Below are 14,063 nucleotides of genomic sequence, written 5' to 3' on the forward strand. Positions count from 1 at the left end.
ATTATCTTGGCTAGGAGGAGAGATCTTGGGATCATCCTGGAGGATCGGCTTTTGAGATCGTCTTGATTTTGGCTTTGAAGGTTGGCTTTTCGAAGCACCTTGATCGGCTCCAGTTTAACCCGCCTAGCAAGTTTATTTTGGTTGAAAGGGATTGAAATTCATTTCTCAAATCAACTCTTTTGCAGAGTTTTTAACTTGCTCATCAAGTTCTTCTAAACTCGTTCAGAGTTCTAAAACTTGCTTTGCAAGTTCCTCCAAGACGTCGAGTCAAGAGGCGAAGACAACGTTCCACGAGTCGAAGCGATCGGATCGTTAACGGGATACAAGATTCAATCTTCCATTGACACAAAGAAGAACCCATGTTTAAACAAAGGGAAAGATCTCCGTCGATTCATTCTCTCTTTTGTAAATCGGGAAACCGATATAGAAGAGTTATAATTTCTTTTTCTAAATCAGCTAGAGAGATATTACAAAGAGAGATTGTATTCATTCTTTTCCTAAGTTAGCTAGGAAGATTAATACAAATTTTGTTCTTATCTCTTCTTTAATTTTCCCACAAACATCGACAACTGGATATGTGTTCACTTTGACCCATGAGCCGGTGTGTTGGAGATGCATCTTACAGTGTACAGTGGCTTTGTTGACGACGGAGGCAGAATATATAGTAATTATGGAGGCAATTAAGGAGGCAATTTGGCTTCGAGGACTTTTGGAAGATCTTGGTGTTTTTCAACAATCTGTCACTATTCATTGTGATAGCATGAGTGCTATCTACTTGGCGAAGAATTCCATGCGAGGATGAAACACATCAATGTTCGCTATCATTTCGTCCGGGATGTTCTTGAAGATGGGGATGTGAAGCTTTTGGATATCCACACAAAAGACAATTCAGCAGATATACTCACAAAGGTGATCCCGAACAACAAGTTCGATCATTGTAGAAGCTGTTGGAAGCTTTGTTCATGAAAAGGCAATTTTGCCTTTGTGAATAGTCTCACATTAGAAAATGAGATAAATAGTAAAGGGTATATAATGGTTCTCTCCTTATTGGGCTTTGAATAGTATTTTGGGTTTTGTGGGCTTTGCATTTCTACCACACACGCGCGCGCACACGCCACGCCTCGCCTCGCCACGCCACGCGCGCCACGCCACACACACACACCTTTTTGCTTCCCAAGCTTTTATTTTTGCACGTTTTACACGTTCTGTAACGACTGCATCCGCGTAACGGAAGCAAGATTCGTGCGTAACGGTCCCTTGGATTCAGCGGTGGTTACACCTCTCCTCACCTATATAAGCAGGCTTGGAGCTCATTCAGAAGTACACCAACGAAGAGAAAAACATCTTCTAAGCTCTCTTCTTTCTCTACTCTTATTCCTCAAAGAAATTTCGGCTACATATTTGTATTAATTTTTTTGGGCAACCGTTTTCGTCTGAGCATAAGCTCTGTGACTCACGCCCGAGTGCAGAGGCCGGCCGATGAGCATAAGCTCTGTGACTCACGCCCGAGTGCAGAGGCCGGCCGATTCCGGGGGTTTTTACCACTAGGAGAGAGAGGACAAATTGGGTCAGGGCGATAGGCGGGTCCTTAATCTTCTAGGGCAGTGACATCACGACTGCTCCCGATCAGGCCTGAATTTTTCTAACTCTTTAATTTGTATTTTATATCATTATATTCCTATTTTGACAGCAGAAGCTTGTTACGGATTTGCGCTTGTTGAGGCCTTTCGAGACCATTTGGATGAACTGCGGGCAGCTTGATCCCTTGGGAGAGGGGGTACGTAGGCAACCACATTGGTGCAGCCAGATTTGGAGAGACGACGCATTGGTGTTCTTGTTGGTGTCGGCTCAGTTTTGGGAACACTTCGCCGAGGTGGAGAATTGTTGGATAGTAGGTTATTGGGACATTCAGGATTCCTAGTATGTTTTGGTTTTGGTTTTAGAATTATTGGATTCCTAGTCTGTTTTGGTTTTAGGGTTTCTATATATATAGAACATTTTAGAAGAGATTTGTAGAGAGAAAAAGAGGTTGTTTTGAGCACTTTGAGAGGGAGATTATTGTGAAGGAGTGAGATCTATTGCTTAGGGTTATTTTGTGATAGTTTGAGTGATTGTAACCCGTTGTTTTCTTCTCCATATAGTGAAATCTCCCCTATCCTCTCCCCGTGGACGTAGGCAATTGCCGAACCGCGTAAATCCATGTGCTTGTGTGTTGATTTCGTGTCATTCTTTGGTGAATTGCACTCGTTGGTTGTTCTTCTCTCTTGTTCGCCGACTCGTGTGGGTGTTTGATTCGCGAACACGCTTCCGCTGACGCGCAACATGGAATGAATATTGCCAGCACCATAAAACTATAAACTGCTCAACCCCAACATAACATCAGTATAATCATAGAGCACCAAGTACGCAGAGGTGCAAGGTTTGTACTTGTACCTGTATTTGCATCATGAGGTTATTCAAAGTGCAGCTTCATGAACTCAGAGCAAAAACTTCATATCATCATCCTCCCTCTTTTGTCCTCCTTCCTTGTGAGAGTTACTTGTGCATGTATACAGGTATATATACTTCTTCCTCTGCTATAATTGGTGTCTTATTGATTGCCCCTCTCTTCTTTTTGTTATGCTGATGTTTTGTGGGGGTTGAGTAGTTGTTTTCTTGTGCTGCACAATTTATGTATTGTTGAGCATTTTGGTAGTATTCATTCAATTATGCACTCTTGAGCCTTCATTCTTAGTGTTGGCACTCCAATTTTAGTTTACTTCATGAGGATTTTAAAATAAAAAAAATTAAAAGTTTATAAACTTTTACTAGACAATACTGAACGGTAGTATAAATACCTAGCTATAGCAAAAAAATAATAATAAAATAAAATAAAATAAAAATAAAAAGAAAGAAAAGAAAGTTGTGCCCCCGTCAGGTAGAAGGACTATGGATAGAATTATGTTAGGCTTTGTTGCACATGCGTAACCTAACTTGTTTTTTGCAGCATTTACATACGCTGAACTTTTTTAAAATTTGCATTTTAATATCCTCGGTTATGCAAATATAAGAGTTTTCCTCCTGAAAATCCCCACGTCGTATTCACATGCTAATTTTATTGTTTAGAATTTAACGCCTAAATCCCTAAGGCAACAGAAACGCAGAGTAGAAAAAGTACATCAAGATTTACGAAGTTCGACAACTGCCTACGTCCTCAGGAGCCACACAGTCAATTTCTTATTAATCAAACAAGAAATTACAAATCAAGAGCAGATCCCAAACTGAGATCTCTCAAATGAACACTGTAGATACAGTGTTAATAATTAAAGAGAATAATCCCTTTCAAATCTCTCTCTCTCTCTCTCTAAATCCTTTTTTAATCTCCCCTCAAGATTCTGTTGAGAGCTGGAGATTAAAACCAAAATCACTGCTGCGATTTCAAGGTTGGAGAAGAGGAACGCTGCTGCGTTATTGTGCCGCCGCCAGAGAAAGATTAGGGGAGAAGAAAAAGCACAAACCCTAGGGCATCGGGGTTTGCTTTTATAGGCGAACATGACAGGCTGGCGGCGAGGGTCGGAGCGCCTGGACGCGATCGTCGGAGCTTGGACGCTAGGGTCGGTGTCCCAAATGCGAGGGTCGATGTCCCAAACGCGAGGGTCGGATCCAAAAACGCCAAGGTCGCGTTGCCCACACGCCGAGGTCGGGAATCGCCAAAATTCGAGCTCGCCTGCTCGAGCTTCACCTGGAGCTTTCGCCATCGACTTCGCCTGAGTCGACGCCCACGCTCGCCTGCGTGGTTCTCAAGCTCGTCGGAGCTTCGCCAGAGCTCCTCGTCGGAACTGAGGTTTGATCTACACCCCATTCTAACAATCTCCTACTTGGAGATCAAATCGTCGTCAACAGGCTATCTCATCAAGCTCCTCTCATGTGTGGCTCCGCCCTCATCATCTATGCATGAAGGCTAATTGAAGTTGCGCACAACTCCAGTTTCTGAACGGTCACCGTCTTTGTTAACATGTCTGCTGGATTCTTACTTCCTGGAATCTTTTCCAGATTCAACACGTCATCTTCCAACAAGGATCTGATGAAGTGATACCGAAGCCTAATATGCTTCGTTCTAGAATAAAATGCTGAATTCTTCGCCAAGTGTATCGCACTATGGCTATCACTTTGCAAAACATTCTTCTCCTGTTTGAATCCCAGCTCTGTCAATAAGCCCTGAAGCCATATCATCTCTTTACTGGCTTCAGTCACTGCAACATATACTCAGCTTCTGTAGTGGATAGGGTAACGATCTTCTGTACCTGTGACATCCAACTAACAGCTGTAGTTCTGATGGTGAATACATAGCCGGTGGTGCTTCTTCGGTGATCAACTTCACTGCCGAAGTCTGCATCTACGTACCCTTGCCCTTCCACTTCTCCCTTACCAAAGTGCAAACACTTCTGTGTGGTGCCTCGTAGATATCTCAGAATCCACTTGACCGCTTCCCAATGAGCTTTTCCTGGATTCGACATAAACCGGCTGACCACTCCCACTGCATGGCCAATATCTGGTCTCGTACAGACCATTGCGTACATCAAACTTTTGATAGCTGAGGCGTAAGGAACCTGAGCCATACTCTCTTTCTCTTCTTCTGATTGAGGAGACTGATCCTTCGATAGACGAAAATGGATGGCCAAGGGTATGCTCACAGGCTTGGCGTCGCCCATGTTGAATCTCTGCAAAACACGGTTGATGTACTCCGTCTGAGATAACTACAAGAGACCTCTCTTCTTATCTCTCGTGATTTGCATTCCAAGGATCTTTTTCGCTGGACCCAAGTCCTTCATGTCAAACTCCTTTGACAGTTGCTGCTTCAAACTCTTGATATCATTCATATCTGCTCCTGTAACCAACATATCATCAACATACATCAGTAGGATGATATAACTGGACTGATATCTTTTGAAGTAGCAACAGTGGTCGGCGTTGCACTTCTGGAAACCTTCCTTATGCATAAAGCCGTCAAACTTTCTGTACCACTGTCTTGGGGCTTGTTTCAGGCCATACAAGCTCTTCTTGAGTCTGCACACCAGGTTCTTCTTCTTTTCTTCTGAGAAACCTTCTGGCTGGTGCATGTATATCTCCTCTTCTAGATCTCCGTGAAGAAACGCCGTCTTCACGTCTAACTGCTCGAGATGAAGATCTTCAATTGCTACAATACTCATCACGGTCCTGATAGTATTTAGCTTCACCACGGGAGCGAAAATATCGGTGTAGTCAATTCCTTCCTTCTGCTGGAAGCCTTTGACAACTAGCCGGGCCTTATATCTTCTGGAACCATTTTGCTCCTCTTTCACCCGGTACACCCATTTGTTGTGGAGTGCCTTCTTACCCGTGGGCAACTCAGCTAGTTCCCACGTCTGGTTTGATATGAGAGACTTCATCTCATCTTTCATGGCAAGCTCCCACTTGCTCGCATCTCCACACTGACAAGCTTCATCATAGCTTTCAGGCTCCCCACCATCTGTCAACAACAGATAGTTCATGTATCTCCTATTGGGTACAGGAGGACGAGAAGATCTTCTTAATATCGGAGCTGGTGTGACGGGCTCCTGCACACCATCTTGTCCAACATGCTCTTCTGGCTGAGGACCTTCTGCATTGGGTTCTTCCGAGAGGTTACTCGGGACATCATCTGCATCTACAAATATTGACTGGCTCTCTGAGTCATCTGTCTTGTGCATGTCCTTGTACATCACCTTCTCGTTGAATATCACATCTCTGCTCCTGATCACTTTCTTGTTTTCGTTGTCCCAAATGCGGTAGCCGAACTCATCTTCACCATAGCCGATGAAAGTGCATTTCTTTGACTTGGGATCAAGCTTATTCCTGCCTTGATCACTAATATGCACGTAAGCTACACAACCGAAAACTTTAAGATGTGAGAGTTTTACCTCCTTTCCGCACCATACCTCCTCTGGTATTCTGTGCTCCAATGGAACCGATGGACCTCGGTTGATCAAGTAAGCTGCTGTGTTGACCGCTTCTGCCCAGAACTGCTTCGGTAGGCCTGACTGTACTCGAATGCTTCTGGCTCTCTCCGTCAACGTTCGGTTCATTCGCTCAGCTACTCCATTTTGCTGAGGCGTGCCGGGCACGGTTCTCTCCATTCTGATCCCGTGCTCATAGCAGAACTTCTTGAATCCGGTGTCTTCATACTCACCGCCATTGTCGGTCCTGAGCTTCTTTATTCTCAGACCGGTCTCATTCTCGACCATGGCTTTCCATCTTCTGAAAGCCTCAAACACTTCTGACTTATGTTTCAGAAAGTAGACCCATACTTTCCGAGTGTGATCATCGATAAAAGTCACGAAGTAGTGTTTCCCACCAATCGACGCAGTGGTGGTTGGTCCCCAAACATCTGAGTGAACGAGCTCTAGCTTCTGCCTCCTGGGGGTTCTGCCACTTGTCTGAAAGCTGACTCTCTTCTGCTTTCCGAGTATGCATTCTTCACACATATCCATCTCCACTGACTTTAGTCCTGGGAGTTTTCCCTTCGTGTGCATGATTTTCATCCCCTTTTCACTCATATGACCGAGTCTCTGGTGCCATAACTTTGAAGTCTCATTGCCTGCTGCAACTGAGATCAAACAACGTGCACCTGCTATCATATACAGGGTATTAGTCTTCTTGCCTCGGGCAATCGTCATTGCGCTCTTTGAGATCTTCCAATCATCTCCATGGAAGGTCGTAGTGTATCCTTCGCCAGCCAACTGGCCTACGGATATTAAGTTCTTTCTCAGGTCGGGAATATGCCTGACATCCTTCAGCTCCCATACTGAACACATCTGAGTGAACGAGCTCTAGCTTCTGCTTCCTGGGGGTTCTGCCACTTGTCTGAAAGCTGACTCTCTTCTGCTTTCCAAGTATACATTCTTCACATATATCCATCTCCACTGACTGCAGTCCTGGGAGTTTTCCCTTTGTGTGCATGATCTTCATTCCCTTTTCACTCATATGACCGAGTCTCTGGTGCCACAGCTTTGAAGTCTCATTGCCTGCTGCAACTGAGATCAAACAACGTGCACCTGCTGTCATATACAGGGTACCAGTCTTCTTGCCTCCGGTAATTGTCATTGCGCCCTTTGAGATCTTCCAATCATCTCCATGGAAGGTTGTGGTGTATCCTTCGCCAGCCAACTGGCCTACGGATATTAAGTTCTTTCTCAGGTCGGGAATATGCCTGACATCCTTCAGCTCCCATACTGACCCGTTCAACTTAATTTTTACCACGCCTTTGCCCACAATAGCACATGGTTGATCATCACCAAGATATACTTATCCAAGATTTCCGAGAACATACTTCTCGAAGAATTCTTTCTGAGAGGTAGCATGGAACAACGCTCCTGAATCTAACACCCAAGATTCCTCCTTGCTCTCCAAAGAGCATATCAATGCGTCGTCTCCTCCTGAAGTGGAAGTGACATTCACCTCTGCCTTCGCCTCCTTCTCCTTCTGTGCACTCTTGCACTGATTCTTGTAATGCCCGGTCTTTCCACAATTCCAACACTCGATAGCCTTCGAGCTGTTGCTTGGATTCCTTGATTTGGACCTCCTGTCCTTTGATCTACCTCTGAAGTTTGATTTTCCTCGTCCGTTTCCTCTGGTTGAATTTCTACCTCTTGACTCTGTATGCAATACTGAAGAGGTTGTAGCTTCACCAGTCTCTCGCCGTCGGATCTCCTCACTGAGAACCAAATCACGAACGTCGTCGAACTTCAACTTACTGTTTCCCGACGAGCTACTCACAGCTGTGACTGTAGCATTCCAACTCTCTGGTAGGGAAGACAAAAGTATCAACGCCCGAACTTCCTCATCAAACTCAATCTCAACTGAACTCAATTGGGTTGTAACCGTATTAAGTTCATTGAGGTGTTGTGCTACTGACGCGCCTTCCGCCATTTTCAGATTGAATAACCACCGCATCAAATGAACTTTGTTCGCGGCTGATGGCTTCTCATACATATTTGAGAGAGCTGGCATAAGACCTGCCGTGGTCTTCTCCTTCGCTATGTTGAACGCAACATTGCGAGTCAACGTCAATCTGATAACTCCGAGGGCTTGTCTATCTAGAAGGTTCCACTCTTCTTCCTTCATAGAATCTGGCTTCTTCCCCGATAGTGGTTGATACAGATTTTTCTGATACAGATAATCCTCTATCTGCATTTTCCAGAATCCGAAATCTGTTCCATCAAATTTCTCAAGTCTCATTTTTGCCTCATCTGTGGCCATGGCTCCCACTTGAATCTGACTTGTTCTAGATCGTTTCACGCTCTGATACCAGTTGTTGGGAATTTAACGCCTAAACCCCTAATGCAACAGAAACGCAGAATAGAGAACAGTACACAAGATTTAACGAGGTTCGGCAACTGCCTACGTCCTCGGGAGCCACACAGATAATTTCTTATTAATTAAACAAGAAATTACAATTTAGGAGCAGATCTCAAAACTGAGATTTCTCAAATAAACACTGTAGCTACAGTGTTAATAATTAAAGGGTATGAACCCTTTCAATTCTCACTTGAGAAGCGAGGGTCGGTGTCCCAAACGCGAGTGTCGGTGTCCCAAACGCGAGGGTCGGATCCAAAAACGCCAAGGTCGTGTTGCCCACACGCCGAGGTCGGGAATCGCCAAAATTCGAGCTCGCCTGCTCGAGCTTCACCTGGAGCTTTCGCCGTCGACTTCGCCTGCCCACGCTCGCCTGAGTGGTTCTCAAGCTCGTCGGAGCTTCGCCGGAGCTCCTCGTCGGAATTGAGGTTTGATCTACACCCCATTCTAACATTTATAACGTGCTAACTCTTAATATTTGTAAATTTTATAGTTAAACCTATCTAAATCATATTTTACTATAGAACTATGGTAGGTTTAGAATAGAATTACAGTGGTTTTTAACTATAAACTCTTAATATATTAAGTGCTGCTAAAAACCAAGTGAGGGTATATAAGCGCAAAGTAGAGTAAACTATAGGGTATTTAAGTGCCATCAAGCCATTATTTTTATACTATATATGACTTCGATATTACGAGTACTGTGACGGACACTTGTATCATCGACGAAGGGTTAAATGTCCACAAACAGCCCAATAGAAGGCCCGGGCCCAAAACTATATACCTGCTTCTTTCTCTTCGCCTTTCTCTTTACCCTCTGGAAAAATCTTGGGCTAAACCCGCCGACGAGCTCGCGCAACCTCAAACTCAGCCTCCTCTCTAAAATTATCAAATTAATCAACCAGTAAATTCTAAAATCAAAAGATAATGGGGGGCAAAAAAAAAAAAATCTGACCTTTTTCTTCTCTTCTCAATCTCCTGCAATCTGATGCATTAGTTAATGTAATATAAGTATACTCCTATTAACCTACTCCCCTCTCCAAAAAAAAATCCGATCTTTTTTTTTTCATAAAAATCCTGTCTTTTTTATTTTTATTTTTATTTTTTTTAAAAAAAAACCGATCTTGATCTTCGATCGATGAGTCAAACCCTAATCGATCTCCACGGCCTCCTCCTCCTCCAATGCCATCATCAGACTCTCCCTGCTCTCACCTCCTCCCCAAAAGAACTAAACATAGACAGGAAGTAGAAATAACCAAATCCATAAAACAGGTTACTTTAAGTATGACAGCTTAGAAGAAACAAGAAGAACAATAAGGCAAAGCAAAATCCCCAGCAAAAAAAAATCCGGATAAGAAGGCGAAGATGGATCTGAAGGAACCGAAGGCGGTGAAGAAACCGTCGGAGAAGAACCCGACGACGGATCTGAAGGAGCCGAGTGCGGAGAAGAAGACGAAGAAGGCCCCGGTGGAGGCGCAGGCAGGCGAGGGCTTGATTATCGACCGTGGACGCCTTATCTGAAGGAGAAAGAAGCGATCTTTTACGGATCCAGGCTGCTGATGGAGTCCGCCTTGTCGAATTCGTCGGGGATCGAGGACCTGATGCCGAGGGGATTGAGGGGGATGAACAATTTGGGGAACACTTGCTTCATGAGCTCGGTGCTGCAGGTGTTGCTGCATACGCCGCCGTTGAGGAATTACTTCCTGAGTGATCTGCACAATAGGTTTGTTTGTCAGCAGAAATGGAGGAAGAAGAAGGTCGGAAATGGCGGGAACGGGAATGCGAGGGTTTGTTTGGCTTGCGATCTTGATGCGATTTACTCGGCGGTGTTTTCTGGTGATCGGGCGCCTTATAGCCCTGCCAAGTTTCTCTATAGGTAAAAAAAAATTCGGCATTTGGATTGGTTAGAGGCTTGGAGATAGTTTTTATTTTTATTTTTTAAAAAAATAATTTTGATGGAATTTTTGGTTATGGGTGATGGAGACACTAGTATTAGTTAGGGAGTGAAGAAGAGTGTGGGGGTGGATTGATGGATAGAAGAAAGTTAGATTCTTTTTGTTAGCTTATTTGTGTTTCTCATATCTAAAATATTGTATGGTGAAAAGTTCAATTCATTTTAGTACAGACATGACTAGTAAGAGAGAACTAATTAGGTAATCAGTTATCCGATCGGTATATATCAAGGGGCATAAAATGCTAAACTCGTGTGAAGTTAAATAGTTTATGTGGCCCATAAAAAGTTCTTCGTCTTCCTAATGTTTGTGTTTGATTAGCTATTTTGAGTTCATTGTATGTTAAGTAATTGCCATGCATCTTAATCTAGCTATTGTCATGCATCTTAATCTTCTTATCAGATAAACTAACTCAGTTTAGGTTCATTACAGTATGTATTGTACTTTCTTCTTTTTTTCTTTTCTTTTTATTTATTTATTTATTTTTGGTCAGCATAGTAATATATATATAAATATGAGTAATTCAAAAATACCCTTTCAAATCTTTTTATTTGCATAACTTCCTGCAAATTATCAATTTTGGAAAAAATTACCCTAAACTCGATCAATCATCTACTTTGAAGGGCTAATTTGTAACTGCAATGTAAAAGTTATCAAATAAATAGTCAAAATTTACTCAAAAAGTTAATGATTTGTTGATTTTAGGGGTAATTTTTTTCCAAAGTTGATGATTTAGGGGGTAGTTTTGTAAATACCCATAATTTAAGGGGTATATATGCAAACAACCGTATATGTTATCAGCGTACCATACTATTGAAAGTCGTCGATTGTTTATGGTGATATGGATTTCTATAGCAAAATGATTGATGTACCTAACTTGGGTCAGATGAGACGGCAATATAGGTTATGTATATATATGATAAACATATTTCTCTTCCTTCTAAGGTTTCTTGTCAAGAGAACCACACAAGCGATATAAACTTGTTTTTTCCTCTTTGTTGTAAGAAGAACCAGCTGAGTTTTAAAGCAAGCATTTTACTCTATCTCTTGTTTTAGGTTTGTGCTATATAATTCTTTAATCTTTATTCACTGTATTTCTAATATTTAATTAGGTCAGGTAGTTGCAGTTCGTCGTAATGGGCCCAGCTATTAGCTATAACTTTCCTGTTAAGCTGCAGGCCTGCAGGCATGTTTTCATTGCCTATTTTCATTTTTGTGCTTAGTGAATGCCACTCTTTGCTTTTATGTGGTACCTCTACTTGCCAATTTGCCTTAGCTAAATACTTCAGCAAAAAAATTGGACATGTAAAATGAGTTACAAAGATGGAAATCCTGGTGTGTCCTAACGTGCAGCCCCTCTTTTCTAATAATGAGCATTATGGCTTCTCAGTTGGTGGCAACATGCATCGAACCTTGCAAGTTATGAACAACAGGATGCACATGAATTTTTCATCTCTATGCTTGATGCGATCCATGAGAAGGTGGAGGGAGACCAAATTCGACCTCCAACGCAGAGTAATATGTTGATTGCTTTTAAACTTCACCTTTTTTATTTTTACACATTATTTCCACTTCACAGATTCATCTGAATAAATATCTTGCTTCACTTGCTACAATATTCTAGAGTTTATATTCCAATATATATCTGATTAAAACTTGCTTTTTATGATAGATTCTTTAATACTGCTGCTAGTTTCCCCCAAAAGAAAAGACTGCTTCTAGCTAATCATCTGCTTTATCTGATGTGTCTATGCCTAATATCTCCAGTTCATGTTATCGTCTCCAGCTTGTGCAACTTGATTATGATGGAACTGCATAGTAAGAGTTTCAGATGTGTGATAAAGATAAATGCTAGAAAAAAGATGTAAATCCTCTAATAGTGATTAGTACATTTTACCTGATGAAGTTGATAATTGTAAGGTAGGTGAATTGTGATCATCTCTCTTTTCAGTAATATTGAATAATACCAACATCTTGTTAGCTTTTGCTTGAGCATGTGTTTTTTTAATGAACTGACTCTTTGGTTAAGGAGGATAAAATCTTTGCATGAACCTTTGGCTGTACCATGAAGCTTTCGTAATCTCATTTTCTAATTATTTTTATTATTCTTGTTGTTTCCCCCCTATACATATTTGATAATTCCCTCGTGTTCCCAGTGCATAGTATAAGCATTACATTACATACATTTTGGTATTAGTTCAAATTGGAGCTTCTCTTTTTCTTTTTAAAGAATTTCAGGCCAGAGTTTCTAATAAGATTCTTTTACAGGCAATGGAGAATGTTGCATTGCACACAGAGTATTCTCTGGCATCTTGAGATCAGATGTGATGTGTACTGCATGTGGTTTCGCATCTACAACATATGATCCATGTGTCGACATCTCTTTGGACTTGGACTCAATCCAGAATCCACCAAAGGTGGCGGCTCGCTCAAAATTTCATGCGCGAAATGGAAATTTAGACTCAAACACATCCAGCCAAACTTGCGAGATGTCTACTCTCATGGGATGCTTAGAACGGTTCACAAGACCTGAAAGGTTAGGCTCTGACCAGAAATTCTTCTGCCAAAATTGTCAAACGAGACAAGACTCCCTAAAACAGATGTCCATCAGAAAACTCCCTTTAGTTACTTGCTTCCACATCAAAAGATTCGAGCATTCCCCTGTCAAAAGGATGTCACGAAAGATTGACCGCTACTTGCAATTCCCATTATCCCTCAATATGGCACCTTATCTTTCGTCTTCTATACTTAGAACTAGGTATGGGAATCGAATATATTCCTGTGATGCAGATGATTCAGATGTGGCATCTGAGTTAGCTTCAGAGTTTGAATTGTTTGCAATGATCTCCCACAGCGGTAAGTTAGAAGCTGGGCACTATATAACGTACTTGAGGCTCAATAACCAATGGTTTAAGTGTGACGATGCTTGGATCGTTCATGTCACTGAGAACACAGTGAGGGCTTCTCAAGCTTATATGTTGTTCTATGTACAGAAAACGCTTTACTATAAAGCAAGTGAAAATGTGGTTTCCCCGCGATCAGATTAGTGGGATAATGGTCGAAAATGCTTCAATTGAACGAAGAGATTTCCAATGTTTTCGATCTCCGTATCATGGGCAATTTTCAAATTTATGGATGAATGCTCAATGTTGTGTGTCGGTGATTACCAAAAAACAAAGAAAGAGAGAGAACAAAGAGAATATAGAAGGATAAAGGGAGCCTAAATTTTTTGTGGTGTACCTTTTGGCAATATTGAAGGTATAATAGCCTAATTTTATGAGGTTGGTTTTGTTGGTTAATAGCCTGTATTTGTTGGTTTTATTTGGTTTTTTGACTTTGTTATTATTGATCGTTTTAATGATCACAAGAAGATCAAACGAATGCGGCTCGTGTAGAAGTATATTCCAACTTAGTTACTGCTTCGGAAATTTTGGCTATTTTGTATAATGTTATTTCTAATTGATCTGCTTCTTGAATGCCTTCTCATTTGAGTGTATTTTACTTGTGTTTTCTGGAATGATCTTTGTGGGATTTAGTTATTCGCATGTAAAAGATAAGAAATTTGTTCTTATATACTCTATATTGTAATTCTGACTGAATCTATATACATCTTATAGCAAGATATAACAAAGTAGGAGCATGTATTTCCTTCTGAATGAAATATCAGATTGGCTTGACTCTTGCCAGTGCTGTTGGCCTACTCCAATGAAAATAATAATAAGTATATGAAGCATTTCCAAAATTACTTGAACCAGTTAC

The 14,063-nt window shown here is 41.7% G+C and overlaps 1 protein-coding gene across 1 annotated transcript; it reads left to right on the forward strand.

The window, feature by feature from the left end:
• On the forward strand, positions 9,874–13,772 carry LOC109835737 (ubiquitin carboxyl-terminal hydrolase 22-like). Its single transcript, XM_020403748.1, has 3 exons — positions 9,874–10,228; positions 11,695–11,819; positions 12,573–13,772. Exons 1-3 carry the CDS (start codon positions 9,912–9,914, stop codon positions 13,349–13,351), a joined length of 1,221 nt encoding a protein of 406 aa, XP_020259337.1. The 5' UTR covers positions 9,874–9,911; the 3' UTR covers positions 13,352–13,772.

This window comes from Asparagus officinalis, chromosome 3, assembly GCF_001876935.1.
Source record: "Asparagus officinalis chromosome 3, Aspof.V1, whole genome shotgun sequence".
Classification (NCBI taxonomy): Eukaryota; Viridiplantae; Streptophyta; class Magnoliopsida; order Asparagales; family Asparagaceae; genus Asparagus; species Asparagus officinalis.